General features: G+C 36.3%; 1 protein-coding gene across 3 annotated transcripts in view; it reads left to right on the top strand.

Moving 5' to 3' along the window:
• ATP10D (ATPase phospholipid transporting 10D (putative)) overlaps positions 1-23,770 on the top strand; it is a 114,059-nt gene that overhangs the window by 29,586 nt on the left and 60,703 nt on the right. Inside the window, exons 3-9 of one of the 3 annotated variants that reach the window (XM_055111571.2) lie at positions 1,132-1,326; positions 8,661-8,865; positions 11,187-11,272; positions 21,153-21,259; positions 21,546-21,677; positions 22,081-22,208; positions 22,375-22,582. In XM_055111571.2, coding sequence (XP_054967546.1) covers positions 1,132-1,326; positions 8,661-8,865; positions 11,187-11,272; positions 21,153-21,259; positions 21,546-21,677; positions 22,081-22,208; positions 22,375-22,582 — 1,061 coding nt within the window. Of the gene's footprint in view, positions 1-1,131; positions 1,327-8,660; positions 8,866-11,186; positions 11,273-21,152; positions 21,260-21,545; positions 21,678-22,080; positions 22,209-22,329; positions 22,583-23,770 lie in introns of those variants that run through there. The other 2 variants (XM_003816019.5, XM_055111572.2) reach the window with 2 other exon arrangements.

The following is a 23,770-nucleotide window of genomic DNA, read 5'->3' as shown; positions in this document are numbered from 1 at the left end:
GAGTTCAAGGTTAGAGCTATAGGTTTAGATGTGGTCCACCTGGAAAGAATTGAAGCCACAGAGTAGCAGAAAGGGTTAAGAAAGAAATTTTCAGAGTAAAAAGATTTGGAGGTGACAAAAAAGAAGTATATATAGATTATTCTTTTGAGAAGTTTCATGGTCAATGGAAAAATATGTTATCAAAATGTAATGGCAGGATTAAGATTTTGTTTCTCCTTTAAGGAAAAGGGTGCCTTGAACTTACCATATGGCCCAAAATTAGGGACCCATGGAGAAGTATTTGAATACATAAAGTAGAAGAATGGAAGAAGTTCCTGAAGAAGGTGGTTCTGAATAGCATAAAAGAAGAAATAGAAGAGTTAGTCACAAGAGAAAAGAAATAGGCTTTTCTACTGAATTTTGAGGCTTGTTTAAATCTAATGTTTGGATGTACAAAAGGCTAGAGGGTTGATCTTTATTTTGTTAATTAATTTTTATACCACATGAACTCTAAATTTTTTCTAAATTTTTATGAACTTTTAAAAAGAAAATAGTATTTTCTCTTGTGCTTTTTTTCTATTTTTTTATTGTGCTCAAGACCGTCCCACTCAAATATTTACTATTTTATATTTAATAAATAATATCTCACATTATTTATTTATTGATTGATTACTCTACCCAGGCTGGAGTGCAGTAGTGTGATCCCGGCTCACTGCAACCTCCGACTTCTGGGTTCAAGTGATTCTCGTGCCTCAGCCTCCTGAGTAGCTGGGACCACAAGCGTAGGCCACTACACCCAGCTAATTTTTGTATTTTTAGTAGAGACGGGGTTTTACCGTGTTGCCCAGGCTAGTCTCGAACTCCTGACCTCAAGTGATCTGCCCGCCTCGGCCTCCCAAAGTGCTAAGATTATAGCCGTGAGCCACCGCACCCAGCCCTGATATCTCACATTTATTAAAGAATGACACAAGCCAGATGTCTAGCAGGGTAATAAATAGTTCATTAAGATTCATTGTATTCTGCTAGTTCTATATTCTGTAACATACAAAATCTACTAATAGAAACTTACAGAAAAACAATATAGTACTTTGCCTCTGACATCAGTCCTTGAAGTAACTTCTTAACACCTCCCTTTGTGTGTTTGGGTTGCAGAGCTGCCAATTTATATTTCCTGTTCCTAGTTGTCCTGAACTGGGTACCTTTGGTAGAAGCCTTCCAAAAGGAAATCACCATGTTGCCTCTGGTGGTGGTCCTTACAATTATCGCAATTAAAGATGGCCTGGAAGATTATCGGAAATACAAAATTGACAAACAGATCAATAATTTAATAACTAAAGTTTATAGTAGGTAAGTGTAATGGGACGTTTGCTAAGGACTATGTATGTATCATTGAGAAATATGCAGAATGTTACTTTTTTCTCCTTAGGTGTGACCAGGACCCTTTTGTGGTGGTGTTGGTGTTGTTGCTATTGTTTTCAACTAATATTTCGTAAAGTCCTGTGGTGAATTTAATTCAAGTGTCAGAGGAAAACAAAAATGTATAAGCCATTGTCAACCCAGGAGCCGACAAAGCAAAAGCTTCTGTAACTCATGTATAAGTGGAATTAAAAGAATTAAACTTCAGGGCCGGGCGTGGTGGCTCACGCCTGTAATCCCAGTACTTTGGGAGGCTGAGGCGGGTGGATCACCTGAGGTCAGGAGTTCAAGACCAGCCTGACCAACATGATGAAACCCTGTCTCTACTAAAAATACAAAAATTAGCCGGACGTGGTGGCAGGTGCCTGTAATCCCAGCTACTCAGGAGGCTGAGGCAGGAGAATCGCTTGAACCCAGGAGGGGGAGGTTGCAGTGAGCCGAGATCGTGCCACTGCACTCCAGCCACTGCATTCCATCCTGGGCGACAGAGTGAGACTCTATCTCAAAAAAAAAAAAAAAGGAGGAGAATATTCTTTTTTGGTGTGCACAAAACTAGAGCATCCCATCACAGCAACAACAGAGAGCATTCATAGGAGGAGGTCTTTTTAGGGGCATATTTGCTGTGTTGGAGACTTGTATTTTCAGTATTTATGAAATAGAGAGTCTATGTAGCCAATAATAAACTCAGTGAAGGTGAGTCTTAAACTGTAGTGTATATTATTTGCAGCTCCTGGGTTTTTATTCTTAGATGTAAGTTAATACTTAGTAAACCGTATAGACAAATATAACTTGTCTTCAATCTTATGTGATCCAAAGAGGAAAATGTTAGGAAAGGCTTCTCTGAAGAAGTGATATTTAATCTGAAAGCTGCAGAATTCGTATTTTGTTCATTATTAGAATTCTTCAGTGACTTTCACAATGTTTGTTTTTATGATCTATCAAGAAAACAAGGAAAAGAACTTTATTTATCTTTTGTAAGATGATTTGAGATTTCTTGGATAATGAGAAATTAGTTCTGTTTTTTCTCTTATACTCATGTCCAGTCTAAACGAAACCAGAAAAACACATGTGTTGTATTTTAAAATGAAATAATGGTATAAGTCATTGGTTTTCATTTAAAGGCATAGAGCATTTGACTAAAACAGTTCTATTAATAATTTAGTAACATTTGAATGCTTATTATATACCAGAGATAGAGAACTAAAATATCAGTACAGTCTCTAGTCTCAAAAAATAGCTATAAGAAACAATACTTTACAATGATTATATGATGAACAAAGTCCAGAATTTGGCCAGTTTTAAGATTACCCAGTGAATGCCAAATTTGGCAAATGGAAAGAATGCTTATTATATATATTTTTGAATACAAATGCAAATATATAAATAATTTCAGGCCAGGTGCAGTGGCTCACACATGTAATCCCACCACTTTGGGAGGCTGAGGTGGCTGGATTGCATGAGTTCAGGAGTTTGAGACCAGCCTGGGCAACATGGCAAAATCCTGTCTCTACCAAAAAACAACAAAAAATTAGCCAGGCATGGTGGGGTGTGCGTGTAGTCCCAGATATTGGGAGGCTGAGGTGGGAGGATCGCCTGAGCCCAGGAGGTGGAGGTTGCAGTGAGCCAACATTGGGCCACTACACTCCAATCCGGGCAAAAGAGAGAGACCCTGTCTCAAATGAATGAAATAATTACAGATCTTAATTGCAATTTGGAGTTGATAGTGTGTGTTTATTTGCTTTTCTAGGTTGTTCTACAACATTTAATCTGATTCTCTCACTTAGCTGTGCAACCTTGGGCAATTTACAAAAAGCAGCTAAACACCCAGTTTCCTGTATTATGAATGTAATAATAAAACTTACTTCATAGCACCTAGTCTTTTTCAAGTGCTAGGTAAAAGCCGTTATGATTATTATTATAGGTTAATAATGACTATTTGCTAGAGTTTATGTTTGTCACATCAAGTCATTTCATTAACATTTGAGAACTCCTGAAAACACTGCACAATTTTTAAAATATTAAAATTACCCAGTGGAAGACCTGGTATAACTTTTTTCTCAGGTGTCCTTTTAGACATAGTCCAGATTGATTTTCATATAAACTTAAAGATGAAATGCAGTATTATAGTCAGTTATTTAATATCCATTCTAAGATGTTCCTTTATGTTTGTGTTTCTTAATAGGCTCAGGTAATTTTATGTGTTTTTATCTGTGTATAATATAATTTGCTTTTGTTTGGTATTGTAGAAGAAATAGTGCTTATGTTTTTCCCCCAGATCATTTCTGGAACAATTATTATAAGGTTATAAAGAAATAAAGATGGGATATAAAACCATGCCTTGTTGATTTAAATATGCTAATGTAAATGTATATGAAATACAAAGAAATCAACTTACAAACAAATTATTTCTCCACAAATTTAGGATGAAATTATGGGGGCTATTTAGCAAGTTTTTGGAAGAAGCATATTAACATTTCTAAGCAGATAATTTGGTTCTTTTTTGTAGTAGGTGGTGTTTCACAAGGCGCTTAATTTTCTATAGAAAAGTATCATTTGGAATAACAAACACTAGTCTAGAAATTAATCATTTAAACTCTATTATACCCCCAATTAAGTTAGAATAAGCTATTATAGAAAACCTGACTTTCTTAAGATTTCCCTTAAAATAGGGGACACTTATAAGGTTTTAAAATCTGTTTTAACATAATGAAACTGTCTTGAAAATAAGACTATTAATCATTCAACAAATTTGAGTGCCTGCTATGTGGTAAGCACTGAGAGACTTAGAGGATTTAAACTAAAAATAGATACAGTGTCTGCCATCAAGGAATGCACATTATTTTCTGACCTTTAAAAATCACCATGTTGTTGATGTTAGAAGTTTCAAAATATTAGTTAACATTTTAGGATTATCTTATAAATCCATAGAATTTCGTGATTTGTAAAATGAGAACTTCAGTAGCCATCTAAGATAATTAACCTTAGTAACACACTTTATGAAACAAAAATTTTAGATTCTTCAAATTTTCTTGAAAATACACAATTAAACCACATTTTATTTGGTGGTTATCAGAAGTGACTGTGGCTGGTAGTAAACTCTAGTATTTGAGAGGGTAGACTCTGGATATACCTGCCTTGTTTCAATTTACAGGGCCACTTAAGAGCTGTGTAACATTGAACAAGTTACTTAACTTGTCAAGGCCAATTTTTTCTAATTTGTAAAAGTGGGGCTGTCCTCTACCAACCACAACATTGATTCAAAAATTAAATAAGTTGATATATGTAAAGCATCTAATAAATCTTAGCTGATTTCGTGCCCAATGATAATTCATTATTTGCTTATTATAAATAATTCAGTGTTTTATTGGAAACATACTAAAAATACCAAAAAGAATAATTAATTCATAATCCTACCCTTTCTCTCTTTAAAGATAAAGTGAAGTAGGCGTCCACATTCCCCACCCTTCATTCTTACTTCTCCCTTTTGTCCCTTACCAGCTCCCATCCTAGTGGAATCACTGTTAATCGTTCAGTGTGTATTAGTTCCAACTTTTCCCAGTGCTTGTGTAGCAGAGCTGTTTGCTACTGAACTTATAAGAAACAAAATGGGCCTAGAAGCTTTCCTAAAGGAGGGATTGTGGATGCTGTGTCCTGGTCATTGAGAGTCACACACAAGCACAAACCACCAAGGAGATGCAAGAAGTTCTAGTTGTGCATTTAGGCTCTGGGGAAAGAAGAAAGTCCTCTTACTAGTTTTAATTATATATCAGGAAAGGAAATGTAGCCTTATGTTTCCATCTCCCAACACTGTAAATGTTCCAGGCTAGTTAAATGTGGCTGTGAGCATTGTGGTTTAACCTGTGGTTGCTTTCCCACCGTGCTCTCTGAAGCCTTCTTTATTCCTCCACTGGGACTGATGTGCTGTCTCACCTTTCTTTGCCTGATTCATTCTTGAACACCCTTTAAGACTCAGTTCGAGTATCACTTCCTCCAAGGCCCAGTGCCCTTCCTGTTTGCCCCCATAGTAGCCTGTAGACAGCTCCCTTTTAGGAAATTGCTGTTTGTGTCTCTGTTTCAAATTTTGACCATAACCTCTCTAGAGTGGGGACCCTATCTTAATCATTTTTGTGCATTTTGTACTATGCACCTAACATGGTAACTGGGATATTAATATCAGTATATGTTTCTAGACCTGAGCTAGCCAGCGATTGGGAAAATTAGCTAGTGTTTTGTTTTGTTTAAATCTTGGTACATGCTACAAATGGGGAAAAATGAAGTGAATTCGAAGTGAAAGTGACTTCGTTTGAGTTTTCTTCTAATATAGAGAAAGAAACTTGTTCCTTAGAGCAATGTTACTTCTTATATTTGAAAGAATATAAAATTCCTAACCCAAATGTCGAAGTCTGTCTCTCTTTGGGCCTTCACAAGTTCTCAGCAAATTTCCTCCTGGCTTTCTTCAGATAGAAAGTAGAGAGCAGTAAGCATGAATTATGTACCTCAAATTATACCATCTATGTCTTTACCTACTTTCTTCTGACCTTAGATGAAGAGGGAATTCCCTTTCTTGTAACAGTAATCCTTCCATCTATATTTTTCATCTCATTCCTGTTGCTTCTCTGTAGCTTCAACCAACATCTCCTCTCCCTCCTTTTTCTTCCACCTTGCCTTTTGCATTGGCTTCTCCCCTGCATCCTATGTGCATGCCCAGTTCGCTCATCTTTACTGTCCTTTGACTTACCTTCCCTGGCAGTGGCTACCTTCACCCCTTATTCTTTTCGTAGGTAACCTTCACGAAATATTCTACTTCGGTAACTTCTTTTTTGTTTTGTTTTGTTTTTTGAGACAGAGTCTTGCTCTGTCTCAAAAACAGGTTGGAGTGCAGTGGCACAACCTTGGCTCGCTGCAACCTCCACCTCCTAGGTTCAAGCGATTCCCCTGCCTCAGCCTCCCGAGTAGCTGGTATTACAGGCATGCACCACCACATCCGGCTAATTTTTTGTATTTTAGTAGAGACAGGGTTTCACCATATTGGCCAGAATGGTCTCAATCTCCTGACCCTGTGATCCGCCCACCTCGGCCTCCCAACGTGCTGGGATTACTGGCATGAGCCACCGTGCCCGGCCTCTGTAACTTCTAATTACTCCCTGATTCACAGAGATTACACTTTCTTCTTCACTCTTCCAATCAACAATTTCACGTTATCAACTTTCTCCAAGGCCACCAGACCTAACAGCCAAATACTGTAGGCAGCTGGGTCTTTATTATACAGGACTCCTCTGTGGCTTTCAACTATTGTGACTCCCTCTTATAAATTTCCTTCTTCCTTGATTTCTGAGACACCACTTATCTCGGGTCTTCTTTCACCTTACTATCACTTTGAAGACTCCCTGAGAAACCTTATCCTTACCTGGAATCAACTGCCATCTATGTACCTAGGACTTCCAAATCTTTACTCATGATCTCCAGATCAGGACCCTCAAACTGCTGGGCAGATACTTCAAATAAAAACTTTTCAAACTGAAGTTATCTCACCTGTGATACAACCAGTTGCTTCTAAAATCTGAGACCTATGACAGCACCATCCATCACCTCATCGTACACGTTAGGAACCATAGTGTCACCCTGGATAATTCCTTTACCTGTAGTAAGTCCAAAAACTTGTTTCCGGTACCTAATATGTCTTGATTTCATCTTTTATGTATCTGTGTTGCTACTGCCTTAATTCTGACCATCCTCATTCCTCCCCTGAATTATTTCAATAACTTACCGTTGGTCTTTTGGCCATACTCCTAAATAAACTGCCATCCAAAAATCCATTCATTACTCTGTCTCAGGAGTTGGCAAACAGAAGTATGGTCACATTCTTCTTTGTCTGGACTTTTAGTTACTCTCCATTTCCTATGGAATGAAATTCCTACTCCTAGATATGGCATGGAGGACCGAACTGTCAAAATAATACCCCTGCCTACCTTTTTTATCTTTGCTCTGTTACCTGCCTCTATGGAAGAATGAACTGATACGCACAGACACCAGGGAAAAGTTTGGTAAAGACAAAATAAACTGTTGATTTGCCTTTCTCCATGGACCAATAAACCCTTCAGATAATCAAAGATTTCTTTTGTTGGTTTCAACCTTGTGCATTTGGTATGTCCTGAAAATGTACTTCTTAGGTAGCCTTTTAAGCTAAATATTTCTTGAAAGAGCTGATGTAATTCTGTATGGCAGAATTTGTTAAAGTATTTGTGTAAGGTGTGATTGCTATTTAATCTGATGAAATAAAATAAGTGTATTTTGTTATATTTGTCACAAATATTAGTTTTTTTATGGATATTTGGGAGACAATGAAGGAATAAGACAGACCTTGTTAACTTTTGTTGGTGGCATCATATGTGAAATGCCACCTAACTAGCTAACATGACACATGACATTCTACTATACAAATGTCCTTATTTTACCCTAGGGAAAATGACATTCTACTATACAAATGTCCTCATTCTACCCTAACGAAAATGCATCGTGGAGCATAATGGTAACCCATCCTATCTGCCTGATGGGAAATGCTGAGAGCAGATGATGTGTCTTATGCACCTTCAGATCCTTGGTATCTGACCACAGAGCAGCATGAAGGAATTACTTTGTATCTGAATGATCGCATCAAATGTTGATTGTAATTTTATTCCAGAGTTAGATTCAAACAGCATAATGGTTCAAAATCCCACAGGAAGAAAGAGCTGAGAAATATGTTTCAGTGGCTCAGTAACTAAATTTTCAGGTGAAGCATTTGTGGAATTTAGGGGTTGCCAATTCTGCGGCTTCCCTTTTAGCATTTTGTTTGTTTGTTTTTGTTTGTTTGAGACAGCTCTGTCGCCCAAGCTGGAGTGCAGTGGGGTGATCTAGGCTCGCTGGAGCCTCCACCTCCTGGGTTCAAGCGATTCTCCCGTCTCAGCCTCCCAAGTAGCTGGGATTGCAAGTGCGTGCCACCATGCCCAGCTAATTTTTGTATTTTAGTAGAGACAGGGTTTCACCATGTTGGCCAGGCTGGTCTGGAACTCCTGACCTCAGGCGATCCACCCATCTCGGCCTCCCAAAGTTCTGGGATTACAGGCATGAGCCAACTTGCCTGGCCCCTTTGAGCATTTAATAGATTAAAATTTACCCTAATACTTAATATATACTTTAAATTATACACTAAAAAAATTTTTAAAAAACATTGTATGTACTTTTCACTTGATATTCTTTTTTTTAAACTTTTTTTTTAATTACAGGAAAGAGAAAAAATACATTGACCGATGCTGGAAAGACGTTACTGTTGGGGACTTTATTCGCCTCTCCTGTAATGAGGTCATCCCCGCAGACATGGTACTACTCTTTTCCACTGATCCAGATGGAATCTGTCACATTGAGACTTCTGGTCTTGATGGAGAGAGCAATTTAAAACAGAGGCAGGTGGTTCGGGGATATGCAGAACAGGTAAGTCATATGTTCTCAGTTAGTGGCTTATTAACATTTTTTTTCAGAAGATGACTGAGCTTCTTTTCACATTACAGATAAAGAGATTTTTAATTCATTTTCACCAGGATGAAATAGAATCCCAGAAGGTTTCATTCACTTCCAGATATGAGTGGAAGTATACTCTTTTCTAGATGAGGATAAAATGACTTCAGAATTTACACACTTTAGTGTAGCACTCATATTTTTGAGAATGGAATTAAAGGAACCTAACAGAATTATTTTTCTTAAACTTAGACTTTGTATCTTATTTTTAGTTATCATTATTTCTAAAATCTGTAATTACTTATATACCAAAGCTTAAAACTTTAGCAGCTTTTCATGCTACTTAGCTTTTAGACGCTTCTCAGTATTGTGCAGAGGGAAACAGAAACCTTGAAGTTATATTGACATGGATTTAAATGAATCACAACTCTGCTATTAATTTACTGTGAGACTTTGGACAAGTCATTTAAACACTTTATGCCTCAGTTTTTTTATCTTAAAATGAAAATGATGGTATCTACTCTATAGCACTGTTGTAGGATTCAAATGAAATAATACATATGTTTTCATATGTATTATTTGAATTTCACTATGTATGAAAACAGCATATATAGTGTCTAAATAGTTTCCCTCCCCTTTCTCTGGAAGCATTTGAGATGAAGTATTTTACAATTTAATGACTTTTGTTGTTGTTGTTGTTTTGAGACAGAGTCTCGCTCTATAGCCCAGGCTGGAGTGCAGTGGCGCAATCTCTGCTCACTGCAACCACCGCCTCCTATGTTCAAATGATTCTCCTGCCTCAGCCTCCTGAGTAGCTGAGACTACAGGCACGTGCCACCATGCCCGGCTAATTTTTTGTATTTTTAGTAGAGACACGGTTTGACCGTGTTAGCCAGGATGGTCTTGATATCCTCACCTCGTGATCCACGTGCCTCGGCCTCCCAGAGTGCTGGGATTACAGGAGTGAGCCACTGCGCTCAGTCTATTTTTTTTTTTAACCCAAACTACTGTTAAGTCAGGGTTACTCCGTCTTACACTTAGAAACCAAAAAAAGTGTTTTAGCCTACTAATACCTTTATCTTTGGTAAATTTCATCTTGTCATATTGGGCCCACCTCTCTACCTATGGATTTCATTTAGATCCTCTGTGATTGATATGCCTCTTAGACTACTGCCATTGTCACTTCTGTAAGTAGTCTGGTACCAAAGACATTGGTAAAAATTCTGTTGTACCACTACACACCCACTGTGAGTATTAATCAGCAATTAATATTTGCATTAAAAGTAATGGCAAAAAGCATGACTACTTTTGCACCAGTCTAATACTAATCAGCACACTGTGGGTTCATTAAGGGTGAATCTGGTGACCTCGATTGTAATCCTGCTCTAAACACTTTCTTGTTTTGAGAACTTTGGCAAATTACTGATCCTCTTTGTGTCTCTTTCCTCATCTGTTAATTAGACCCAATTATTTTAGTACCTACCTCATGGAGTTGTGAAGAAGAAATTAGCTAATATATTTAAAGTGCATAACAGATTTTAGTGCGTCAAAAAACTCCATGGATATTACTCATTAGAAAATAAATCATATCATATAATTCACATTTTCATGTTTTCTATTATATACTTATTAATTATGATATATCAATATCAATAGCATTTATCTTACTGGTCAAATGGATATGAAAATAAAAGTAATGAAATAAGGTTGATGTGGCTTGTTTCAGGGGAATCCATACCTTAAAGGAGCTGTGTCCTACAAAGGCACTTTGCTTATTTGTTCATTGTTTTCATAAAGAATTCTGAAATTATCTGTCTGATCCATTAGAAAATATTATAGGTATTGATGTCTAGTTTATTTTTAAATGTTTTATTTATAAAATTTGGCTGAGATCAAGTGCATATATTCTCGGAGTGTTCACATATACATTTAATCTCAAAAACCACTTATGTGATTAAAGACCAACAACAAAAGTATTTTCAGTTTTTCAGTGCTTTATTGATAAAAAGGTGTTTATAAGTATAAGCTCTCTTCTGGGGAGTCCTGTGTGGATTTCGGTAAATGACTCAGTCATTCCCATCACCTGCAGATGTTTATTAATGCCCTAGGACCATTCTGATCCCAAATATGGATCACATGATTATGCCTCTACTTTCCTTCCTTTGGGAAATTGATGATATGAACTTCATTGCAAAAAGGCTTAGCATTATTTTAAGAATTGATGAAAGTGATAAAACACTTCAATATTAAGGGTTTAACCTTGAATTCTTATTTTGTGATTCAAAAAATATTTTTAGGACTCTGAAGTTGATCCTGAGAAGTTTTCCAGTAGGATAGAATGTGAAAGCCCAAACAATGACCTCAGCAGATTCCGAGGCTTCCTGTGAGTAATACATGACGAACATTTGTGGGTGTGAGTGGAATTGTGTGTTGCAATCGTACTTAATTTGATAAAGTGTTTCTGTGCTTATACCCTTGTTAAATCACTAAAGATCGTAACTTTAGCCACCTACTAAAATAGTTTGGCTTATTTTAATTATTTAATAAGTATTTATACACACACATATACACATATAATATTCATTCTGGAGGTATCTTGTGGCATCCATATCCCCTTTGCCAGGGCAGCTAGAATTTGGGGTCCTTACCTAATTTCAGGCATCAGCCCATGAATGCTCTATGGCCATGAGCCAAGTTATCTACCCACTTTGATCCTCAGTTTCCTGATTTTTAAGAGAAGACAATTAGACCTACTTCACAGTGTGAGAAGAGCAAAGTTCCCAAATCATTTTTTGAAATGAGAATTATCCTGATACTATTACCTTGATACCAAAAGCATATAAAGACATTTAATAGAAGACCAACATCCTACATGAGCATAGATGCAAAAATTCCACACAAAATTATAACAAATCAAATCCAACTGTGTATGAAAATGATAATATATTATGACCCAGTGGGACTTATTCCCCAAAAATCAGGTTTGGTTTAACATTAGAAAATAATACAATGTAATTCACCATTCTGGTACTATATTAACAAACCATATTAAACAAATCAAAAGGGAAAAACCAGGTGGTCATCTCATAGATGTAGAAAAAGCATCTTACAAAATCTAACTTCCATTCCTGCAAACTAGAAGTAGAAGGGAACTTAATCTGATAAAAGGCACCCATGAAAAACCTAGAGCCAGCAGCATATTTAATCATGAAATACTTCTCCCCTGAGATCAGGAACAAGATAAGCTTACACTGGAAGGTCTAGCTAGTGTAGTCAGGCAAGAAAAGGAAATGAAAGATATCAAACAAGAAAGAAGTAAAACTATCTTTTATTCACAGATGGTATAATGTTCTTTGTAGAAAATCTGATGAAATCTCCAAAAAACTACTAGAAATAATGAGTTTAGCAATGTTGTAGAAAACAAGATCCAGATACAAAAATCGATTGTATTTTAATATGCTAATAATTAGCAGATATTGAAATTTTTAAAAATACAATTTATTATAGCATCAGAAAAATGGAATGCTTAAGTATAAATCTGACAAAAAATGTGAGCTACCTGTACACTGGACCACTAAACACTAGTGAAACAAAATTGAAGAGCTACTTAATTGGAAATCAGTTTCCCCCCAGATTTATCTATAGAGTCAGTGAAATCCCAATCAAAATCTCAGCAAGGTCTTTAAGAAATTGACAATCTTATTTTAAAATTTAAGTGGAGATGCGAAATAACTAAAGCAATTTTGAAAAAACAAGAAAAAAGCTAGAAGGCTAAAACCACATGATTGCAAGATTTATCAGAAAGGTATAATAATCAGGCCAGTGTCATTTTGGCATAAAGATAGACCAGGAGATCAATGGAAGAGATTATAGAGTCTAGAAATAGACCGACACATTTATGGACAACTGGTTTTTAACAAAGGTGCAAAGACACATAGATGGAGAAAGGTTATCGTTTCAACAAACAGTACTGCAACAATGGGGTATTTATATTTTCAAACGTGAACTCCAATCCATACCTCTCACCATTTACAAAAATTAACTGAAAGTGAATCCTAGACTTAAATGTACATCTACAGTTATGAAAACTTTCAGAAAAAAAATGGTGGAAATCTTTTTACTTTGTATTATGGAAAGATTTCTTAGATACAACACCAAAATCACAATCCATTAAAGACAAATAAAAGAACTCATCAAAATTTAAAATTTTGCTCCTCCAATGATACTGTTTTTACAATGAAAAGACAAGTCACAGACAGGAAGAAAATATTTGCAATCCATGTATTTCCTATAGGACTTATATTCATAATATATAAAGGAACCTTGAAACCCAGTAATAAAACAAACAATACAACTTTAAAAATGGTCAAAAGACTTTGAACTGATGTATTTGACATATGAATGGCAAATAATTTTGTGAAAAGATGCAGGTTAAACCACAGAGCTTTACCTGCTACAATTAAAAAGATCAAGTGTACCAAGTGTTGGCAAGGATGTAGAGGAACTTGAACACTCATATGCTACTGGTGGGAATGTAAAATAGTACAACCACTTTGGAAAACAATTTGGAAATTTTGGAAAAAGCTAAGCATATGCCCATTATATAACATGGCCATCCCACTCCTAGACAATTACCCAAGAAAAATGAAAATATTTGTCCATTCTATGACCTGTATACAATGCTCATAGCAGCTTTATTTGTAATAGCCAAAAACTGGCAGAAACCCAAATGTTCATCAACAGATAAATGGATAAACAACTCAATGAAGTTTGTTAAAATTCTAGGAAAAGTAACAGTGCGATGGAAGGAAATGTAGAATATAATAGTAGCATCTTTTAATTTTATTTTTATAGGTTCAATGGTCTTTGTGCAGATTTATTACATGGATATGTTGTGCAATGGTGAGGTTTGGGTGCCTAGTGTACCCATCTCCCGAATGGTGAACGTTGTTTCTAATAGGTAATTTTTCAACCCTCATGCCCCTCCCACCCTCCTTTCTTCTGGAGTCCCCAGTGTCTATTATTTCCCTCCATGTGTCCATGTATACCCATTCTTTAGCTCTCACTTATGAGTGAGAACATGCAGTATTGATTTTCTCGTTTTGAGTTAGTTCACTTAGGACAATGGTCTCAAGCTCCATCCATGTTGCTGCAAAAGTCATGATTTCATTGTTTTTTTATAGCTGAATAGTAGTCCATGGTGGGTGTGTGTGTGTGTGTGTGTATATATATATATATATATATATATATATATATATACCACATTGTCCTTAATCATCCATTGATGGACACTTAGGTTGATTTCATTACTTCACTGTTGTGAATAGCATGATAAGAAACACATAAGTGTGGGTGTGTTCTTAATATAACATTTTCTTTTCCTTTGGGTAGATACCCAGTAGTGGGATTGCTGGGACAAATGGTAGTTCTATTTTTAGTTTGTTGAGAGGTCTTCATACTGTTATCCACAGGGGTTATACTAATTTACATACACACCAACAGTGTATAAGCATTCCTTTTTCTCTGCATCCTTGCCAACATCTGTTATTTTTTGACTTTTTAGTAATAGTCATTCTGACTGGTGTGAGATGGTATCTCATTGTGGTTTTAATTGGCATTTCTCTGATGACTCGTGATGCTGACCATTTTTTCTTATGCTTGTTGGCCTCTTGTATGTCTTCTTTTGAGAAATGTCTGTTGATGTCTTTTGTCTACTGTTTTGTAGTTGTTGATTTGTTTGAGTTCCTTGTAGATTCTGGATATTGGTTCTTTGTTAGATGCATAGTTTGCAAATATTTCCTCCCATTCCGTACATTGTCTGTTTACTCTCTTGATTGTTTCTTTTGCTATGTAGAAGCCATTTATTTCAATTAAATATGATTTGTCTATTTTTGTTTTGTTGCATTTGCTTTCGAAGTCTTAATCATAAATTCTTTGGTTAGGCCAATGTCCAGAAGATCTTTTTCTGGGTTTTCTTCTAAGATTTTCATAGTTTCAGGTCTTACATTTGAGTCTTTAATCCATCTTGAGTTAATTTTTGTAGATGGTGAGAGGTAGGGATTTAGTTTATTCTTCTACATATGCCTAGCCAATTTTCCCAGCGCCATTTATTGAGTAGGGTGTCCTTTCCCCATTGCTTATTTTTGTCAACTTTGTCAAAGATCAGTTGGTTGTAGACATGTGGCTTCAATTCTGGGTGCTCTATTCTTTTCCACTTATCTATGTGTCTATATTTTTGTAGCAGTACCATGCTGTTTTGGTTACTGTAGCCTTGTAGTATAGTTTGAAGTCAGGTCATGTGGTACCTCCAGCTTTTTTTGTTGTTGTTCTGGATTGTTTTGGCTATTTTGACTTTTTTTTTGGTTCTGTATGATTTTAGAATTCTTTTTTCTAATTCTGTGAAAAATGACGTTGATATTTTATAGGAATTACATTGAATCTGTAGATTTCTTTGGGCAGTGTGGACATTTTTAACAATATTGATTCTTCCAATCCATGAGCATGGGATCTTTTTTCATTTATTTGTGTCATCTACAGCTTCTTTAATCAGTGTTTTGTACTTCTCCTTGTAGAGATCTTTCACGTCCTTGGTTAAACGTATTTCTAAGTATTTTATTTTGTGTGTGTGTGGCTACTATAAATGAGATTGAGTTCTTTATTTGGTTCTCAGTTAGAATGTTATTGGTATATAGAAATGCTACTGATTTTGTGCATTGATTTTGTGTTTTGAAACTTTACCAAAGTTGCTTATCAAGTATAGGAGTCTTTTGGAGGACTCTTTAGGGTTTTCTAGGTATAAGAACATGTCATCAGTGAACAAAGATAATTTGACTTCCTATTTTCCAATTTGAATGCCTTTTATTTTTTTTCCTCTTGCCTGATTGCTCTGGTTGGGACTCCAAGTACTATGTTGAACAAAAGTGGTGAGAGTAGGCCTCTTTGTCTTGTTCCGGTTATTTGGGGGAATGCTTTCAACTTTCCCCCCTTTTTTATGATATTGGCTTTGAATTTGTCATACATGATTCTTGTTATTTTGAGGTTTGTTCCTTTGACACCTACTTTGTTGAGGATTTTTATCATGAAAGGATATTGGTTTTTATCGAGTGCTTTTTCTACATCTATTGAAATGATTATGTGGGTTTTTGTTGTTGTTGCTGTTGTTGTTCTTTTTGTTTGTTTGTTTGTTTGTTTGTTTTTCGAGACAGTCTCACTCTATTTCCCAGGCTAGAGCACAGTGGTGCGATCTCAGTTCACTGCAACCTCCACCTCCTGGTTCAAGCAACTGTTGTGCCTCAGCCTCCTGAGTAGCTGGGATTATAGACACGTGCCACCATGCCTGGGTAATTTTTGTATTTTTAGTAGAGATGAGGTTTTGCCATGTTGACCAGTCTGGTCTCTAACTCCTGGCCTCAGGTGATCTGCCTGCCTTGGCCTCCCAAAGTGCTGGTATTACAGGCATGAGCCACTGCGCCCAGCCTAATTTTAGTTTTTAATTTTAGTTTTTAATTCTGTCTATGTGGTGAATCACATTTATTGATTTGTATATGTTAAACTATCCTTCTGTCTCTGGAATAAAACCATGTGATCATGATGGATTATCTTTTTGATGTGCTATTGGCTTTGGTTTGCTAATATTTTATTGAAGATTTTTGCATATGTATTCATCAGGGATATTAGCCTGAAGCTTTCTTTTTTGTTGTTGTTGTGTCCTTGCCAGATTTGGGTATCATGGTGATGCTGGCTTCATGGAATGAGTTAGGGAGCCCCTAATCTGACTCCTCTGACTTGTTGGAATAGTTTCCGTAAGATGGGTATCAGCTATATTTTTTTGCACTGATGAGAAAATTTGACTATAAATCCATCTGGCCCTGGGCTTTTTGTTGTTGGTAGGTCTTTTATTAATGATTCAATTTCATTTCTTGTTATTGGTCTGTTCAGGATTCCATAGCATCTGTAAGTAGCACTGGATACAGACATCTGATAGGGTAGGGACAGGGAGGGAACCATGCAGTGGAAAGAGGGAAAGGCTTAGTCTTAATCAGGAGATAATGCTAGAATTAAATCTTCAAGAATGAGAAGATGCCAGGCAAACAATAAAGTGAAAAGAATGGCTGGCATTTCAGGCTGAGGGAGCAACATAGGCAAGAGCACAGAGGCCCAAGACTATAGTGTATTTGTATTGTTCTATGTGGCTAAGTATGTCTGGAATGTAGGTGAGCAATAAGGCAGATCATGAAGAGGCCAGAGCCTGAAGGGCCTTGTGTATTTTGTTAAAAAACATTTATCCTGAAGTTATTGGGGTTAGTATTAGAAAAATCCTTCCATGGAAATTTTAGATGGTCTTCATGAAAAGAAGTTAGGCAGCTGCCCCTCTCTCATCAGAAACATTCTCATAAGCCATCTCTTAGGATGAGTCCTTTTCAAGGATCATTTCCTCTAGCTGCTGACTGTGAATAAAGTTTCCTCTTGTAAATGTCAGAATCAGGGGCTGCCATTTTTTCACCTGAGGTCAGATCTGTCTTAGGGTGCAGCCTATTTAGCTGTCCTCTTCCCACAGCTGGGCACGCTGACTCCCTGACGAGCTCAGACTTGCCCCTAGCAGGATGTATTTGGTTTATGCGGTGGAGAGAACAGGAAGGAACTCTAGTCTACACTCTGTGGTCTGGAGCATATAGCACTCTGCAAAGAATCTGGCCCAGTGCATGTAGTTAGATTTTTTAAAAAATGTATGAGAACACTGTTGCCACAGAAATTCTGATCCTGTGTCCCAATTCTGATAGTTTGTCTAGTGTCTGAGACTCCGGCTCTTGCTACCTCAGAACTGTTTGCTCCTGTATCATCTTGACAAGTAGTTCAAAATTTCTGGGAGTGGAGCCATGGCCTACTTTTGTCAGCCTCTCTTTTCACCCTTTGGATATGGTTCTTCTTAATAGACACATTCAAGCATCATTTGCTGTGCTGGGCACTGAGTCTTGTTCAGAGCACTTACCTAGTTCCAAGGCCCTATTAGCTTTCTGCCTATCCAAATCGTCACTTTTCCCTAGGTTTCTGGGCAACATGTTTCCCTGCCCTTTGATTCCCATTTGTGATGGCTCCTCTGATATCCGTTTGCTTTGAAATTTGCTGCTTTATTTTCTGATTATCATGACCTGACTGCCAAAGTGGCCTCCCTTCTGGAATCCTCAGATTCTGCCTTCACTAGTGATTGGAGGGGCTTTTGTCTATTCTGTTCATGTCCATCCTGAGAGCTGGCCTCAGCCATTGGCAGGGAAGCATTTAATAAGAGAATCAGCCTAGGTAGATATAGTGATTTTCTGTGGAATTATTTTAATACACTAAACTGGCTCCTTATTCTTTTCCTGCTTTGTGGCCTGTTTTCAAAAATTAAGCACAAATTGAGATGCTTAAGCTGCCTGTCTATATGACACCTTCTTTGATCTTCATGCTCTAAGGTAGAACTGACATCCTCCCTATTTGTGACTACACTGTATGCTGAATATCAGATTCGTATCATACTATCATATTTTTACTACTCTTACATGTTTCTACCTGTATTACCTCCTCTTAGACCACGGGAGTCCAGACTGCATGTTTGTTTTTCTATTTCTAGCATCTGGGTTGGAGTGCTGGGCACATAGTAGATAGATGTTTCATGGAAGCTGTATGTGACAGCCAGTGCCTCATACAAAACTCTGAAGGTACCATACCGTAAGTTCCAATTATCAGACACATGTAAAATACAGGACATTTTTGGAATTTGCGTAAGTGCAATTAATATAGAAGCTGAACTTTGTCTAATGGTGGTACCTCAAAGTGATTTAATGGTGAAAAATAAGTATTTCAGGGGAAAAAATCTTAATACTTTCCGAGGAACTTTGGAATTGATGATTTCATGTGTTAAATTCTTTCCTATAAGGACTCTAGGGATAAGAAAAAAAAAAATGCCACATTGCTGAGCACTGGCTGGTGCTTACTTGGGAATGCTAATATGCAAATGTGAATGTTGAGACTTCATTTCCTCATCTGTAAAACGAAAAAGCTGAATTAGCTTAAACTCAAGGATGCATCTGGCTTTTACCATCTCTTCGTACACAGGCCTGTGCATGTGCAGGAATATAAACATATACCTGTTAGAAGAAAGTGCTTTACAATGTATGGGAGTGAAATGATAAATCTGTCTTTCTCTTTCTTTGTAGTATGAAACCTTATTTGAATAATTTTTATTTTATTTTAATTGTAATTTCATATAGCAAGGTTATATTAACAACTTTTATATATGTAAGGAACAAGCAGTGACTTGTAAATTGAAGTTTATTGCTAGAAAACAACCTAATTTTCATACTGAAATTAAAAGGACAGTTTCAAAATATGTGAAAACTATTACTGTTGCTTTGTATTTTTGCCACTGTAGCAATTTAGTCAAGTAATTACTTCAATAATTTTTAAATTATTTATTACAGAAATTTTCAAACACAAAAAAGTAGAAAGAAAAGTATAACGAACTCCCATGTGGCATCACTCAGCCTGAGCTATTTCAGTTTTTCCATCTTTGTTTCCACTTCCACTTCCTTTCCTACCCCTCCACTGTGTAATTTCACTGTAAATACTTTACTATATACTTATAGCAGATAAGGACTTAAATGAGTCACAACCACAATACCATTATCACACCTGACAAAACTTAACCATTCCATAATATCATGTAATACCAAGCTTTTCTTCAAATATCTACAATTGTCTGAAAAATGTTTTCTAATAGTTGTCTTATTCTAACCAGGATCAAAACAAGGTCTACACTTTGCATCTGGTTGGTATGTCTCTACATTTCCTCTCCCAATAAATTGAGTCATTGAGCTTACAGAATTGATCACATTCTAGATTGAGGTGACTGCCCCCTCCTTGGGTTGGGCTTCCCCTCCTTCCCCCTTCTGTTCCCCTACATCGTTCATTTTCTGAATAAACCAGGTCATTTTGCCTGCAGAATTTACCACGTTTTAGAACTGGCCAACTGCATTCTTGTGGTGATGTTTAACATGTTTCTCTGGCCATCTTATTCTCTGTAAACCATCAAGGGACATTTAAAGAATCTGATGAAAGAAACAGAGTCTCTCCCTGGAAAATAGCAAACATGTATACACAGATACATACATACACACACAAAATATTGCATACAATTTCAAAGGCTTCACAGATCCTCTGAAGCCACAGACCCCAGACTGAAATGCCTCATAGAGGTTTGATTAAGCGCCTGTAGGGCCATGACTTTCTTTCCCATAAATCATGAGGCCCACGATGTCTCCTTGTCCCATTGTAAGATTAGTGTTATCAGCCTTATCCTATTATTATAAAGTTCCCATCAGCCTTTTTAACCATTGATTTTAGCAGCCATCGCTTATCATTGCCTAGAATGATTCTTGATTTCCTCCAAGTCGAAAATGATAATTTTTAAATTCTATCAGGATTTCTTCCCTCATCAATTACTAAGTTATCCTAAATACAGTTTATACTAGAAAAGCAGGATTCTTGCTTGGAATTTTTTTTATAGTAATAGAAGTTGTCAAACAATGACTACCATTGAAAATAATGATAGTTGGAAACTTGTTGCGTCTTTTCCTAGACAAAGTAGTAACTGATTCGCAATAGCAAAGACACAGAATCAACCCAAATCCCCATCAGCGGTAGAATGGATAAAGAAAATGTGACTTATATACACACCATGGAATACTATGCAGCCATAAAAAGGAATGAGATCATGTCCTTTGTAGCAATGTGGATGGAGCTGAAGGCCATTATCCTAAATGAACTAATGCTGGAAAAGAAAACCAAATATGACATGTTCTCACTTACAAGTGGGAGCTAAACATTTAGTACATATAGACACAAAGATAAGAATAATAGACACCAGGGCCTAATTGAAGCTGGATGGTAAGAGGAGCATGAGGTTCAAAAAACCACCTCTTAAGCATGATGCTTATCACCTGGGTAAAGAAATCTGTACACCAAAGCCCTGCAACACACAATTTACCTACATAGTAAACCTGCACGTGTACCCCCTGAACCTAAAAGTCTAAAAAAAAAAAAAAAAGAAACAAAAAACAAAGCAAGTAACTGCAATAACCAAAGTAAATGGGCCAGAGATTTGAAAACTTTCTTGTGAAATGCCTTTTTACTCCAAGTCAAAAACATTCAAGGGCCATGAGATTTATTTTTATATCCCCACTTTTGCTGTTTAAAAGTGAATTTATATGCTGTCTTTCTTATAGAGAACATTCCAACAAAGAACGCGTGGGTCTCAGTAAAGAAAATTTGTTGCTTAGAGGATGCACCATTAGAAACACAGAGGCTGTTGTGGGCATTGTGGTTTATGCAGGTCGGTTATGTTTCTAATTTTCATTGTCTACTCTGTGCTTTTCTACAAGTTAACATTTTTCATTTACTCAAAAATGCAATCTGTTGAAGCAGAAAGGAAATTTTGCCTGATAAACTTAATTATTGGTCTCTGTTTTTCTAAATGGATCACAAAAGCAGATTAAACTGACAAAATAGATCATGTAACTGTGTTTTATTAAATTGTCTGCGAGAGAGATTTTTAAATATGGTATTCGCTTCTTGGCTTTAATTTGTACATTTTCTATCATACTGCACATCCTTCATAGGCCATGAAACCAAAGCAATGCTGAACAACAGTGGGCCACGGTATAAGCGCAGCAAATTAGAAAGAAGAGCAAACACAGATGTCCTCTGGTGTGTCATGCTTCTGGTCATAATGTGCTTAACTGGCGCAGTAGGTAGGTAAAATTTGATTATTTGCTGACATCTTTTCAGCAAGATATTAAAGTATTTTATTTCAAAATTATATCTGTGAATATTTGACTTTGGTAAGGTGGATTTTGTCAGTAGTGTTTTACCTCATATCCTTGTCTCTTTCATCCTTTAGCCTGAAAAATATTAATATTGACTCTATCCATTTACATTTTGCCATAGTACTGAAGAAACCTGGAGAGTGACTTAAAGAAAGAGAGAGAGAGAGAGAGAATGTATAGCCTTTGGAATTTGAATTTTGTTTCCAAAAACAAACAGTTGATGTCCAACCAAAATGAATACTCTCATTCCTTCTCCTTTAGGAATAAAATTTTTTGTTTGCATGCCATATATTTAGCATCCTTTTGATGTCTGTGTATTTTTTGAAAGGTCATGGAATCTGGCTGAGCAGGTATGAAAAGATGCATTTTTTCAATGTTCCCGAGCCTGATGGACATATCATATCACCACTGTTGGCAGGATTTTATATGTTTTGGACCATGATCATTTTGTTACAGGTAATTTTTTATTAAGCTTATGGTAGAATTTTAACATCTTTGCTGCTTATCCAGCTATGTTCAGTTTCACATCCTTTTTTAACCTACGTTAACATTTTAAAACTTGTTTGGATCTTCTTAGGTCTTGATTCCTATTTCTCTCTATGTTTCCATCGAAATTGTGAAGCTTGGACAAATATATTTCATTCAAAGTGATGTGGATTTCTACAATGAGAAAACGGATTCTATTGTTCAGTGCCGAGCCCTGAACATCGCCGAGGATCTGGGACAGATTCAGTACCTCTTTTCCGATAAGACAGGAACCCTCACTGAGAATAAGATGGTTTTTCGAAGATGTAGTGTGGCAGGATTTGATTACTGCCATGAAGAAAATGGTGAGTGTTGGATTTCCGTGAAAACCAACCTTAGCATTGGTCTTTTTTTGAAACCACTTAAGTGTTGCATGTCTGACAATTCTGACATAGAAGTGGTTTATTTAATCATTGAGTACTTAATGCTTCCAGATGGCCTTTAAACTTCATTGTTGTTCCTTCAAAAGCTAGTAGGTTAAAGTCAAGGAGTCTACTGCCATGGTTTCTTTAAAAGTGAAGTAAATTACTAGTGGAAGTAAAGGGTGGGAATTGGAGGGATGACAATGATACTGTACTATAAATACTTTTGAAAAGCTAATGAAACTATGGGCCATTTCTTTGAAAAATATTTTGGAAATAATTCCAAAGGCATTACAGGCTCCTTCTAGCCTCATTGTTTGGCCCCTAGGTATCCATTGGTGCTTGATTAAGAATAACTAGTTTAAGCAAAATGAGCTGAACTTCTGACTCTAAAGAAATAAATTTGTAAATTCCAAGTTTACAAAATTCTTTAAAGAGTTGAACTTTATTAACTTTGCAGTTTATAAAAGAAATATGTGCTCCTTTGAAGATAATTCATTGAAGTGAACAAAACAAATTAAAAGCCCTACTCTCCCAAGGTTAACCACCATTAACAATTTGGTGAATATGTAACCAGCTATTTCTTTATGCATATTTCTCTATATGTGAACATATATTTACACATTTTCCCTTTTATGAGTTAGAACATGTAATAGTACTATTTTTGTAAATTGTTTATTTTATTCAACAATGTCTTATGAAATTTTTCCTAAGTCAGTTCATAACTTAAAATTAAGAATATAGTTTTCTACTATATGTGGTCAAACTTAGTTTGCTATGCTTAATGGTGGCCACTTAGTTTGTTAATATAAAAGCACTTGTAGTTAACGTCACTTATTCATTCACCAAACATTTTGTGAGCTCCCAATATGTGGCATGAGTCCCTGATTGCATGTAATTTAGATTTATGACAAGAAGATAGATAAACAAGATTAAAATTATGATAAATAAAATTCAGCATTCATTATGCATCTTGGTACATATATATTTATTCAATTGTTTTTATAAGATACATTTTCCTCTAAAATATCATGCTAATTTACATTCCTACAACCCAGAAAAATAATGCTTCTTTTTCACACCCAGCCATAATGTAATGAAGTTACACTTTTTAATCTGTGTGATTTTTAC

This window comes from Pan paniscus, chromosome 3, assembly GCF_029289425.2.
Source record: "Pan paniscus chromosome 3, NHGRI_mPanPan1-v2.0_pri, whole genome shotgun sequence".
NCBI classification, from domain to species: Eukaryota; Metazoa; Chordata; class Mammalia; order Primates; family Hominidae; genus Pan; species Pan paniscus.
The sequence above is the reverse complement of the archived record's forward strand: the minus strand, read 5'-3'. Positions and strand labels throughout refer to the sequence as shown.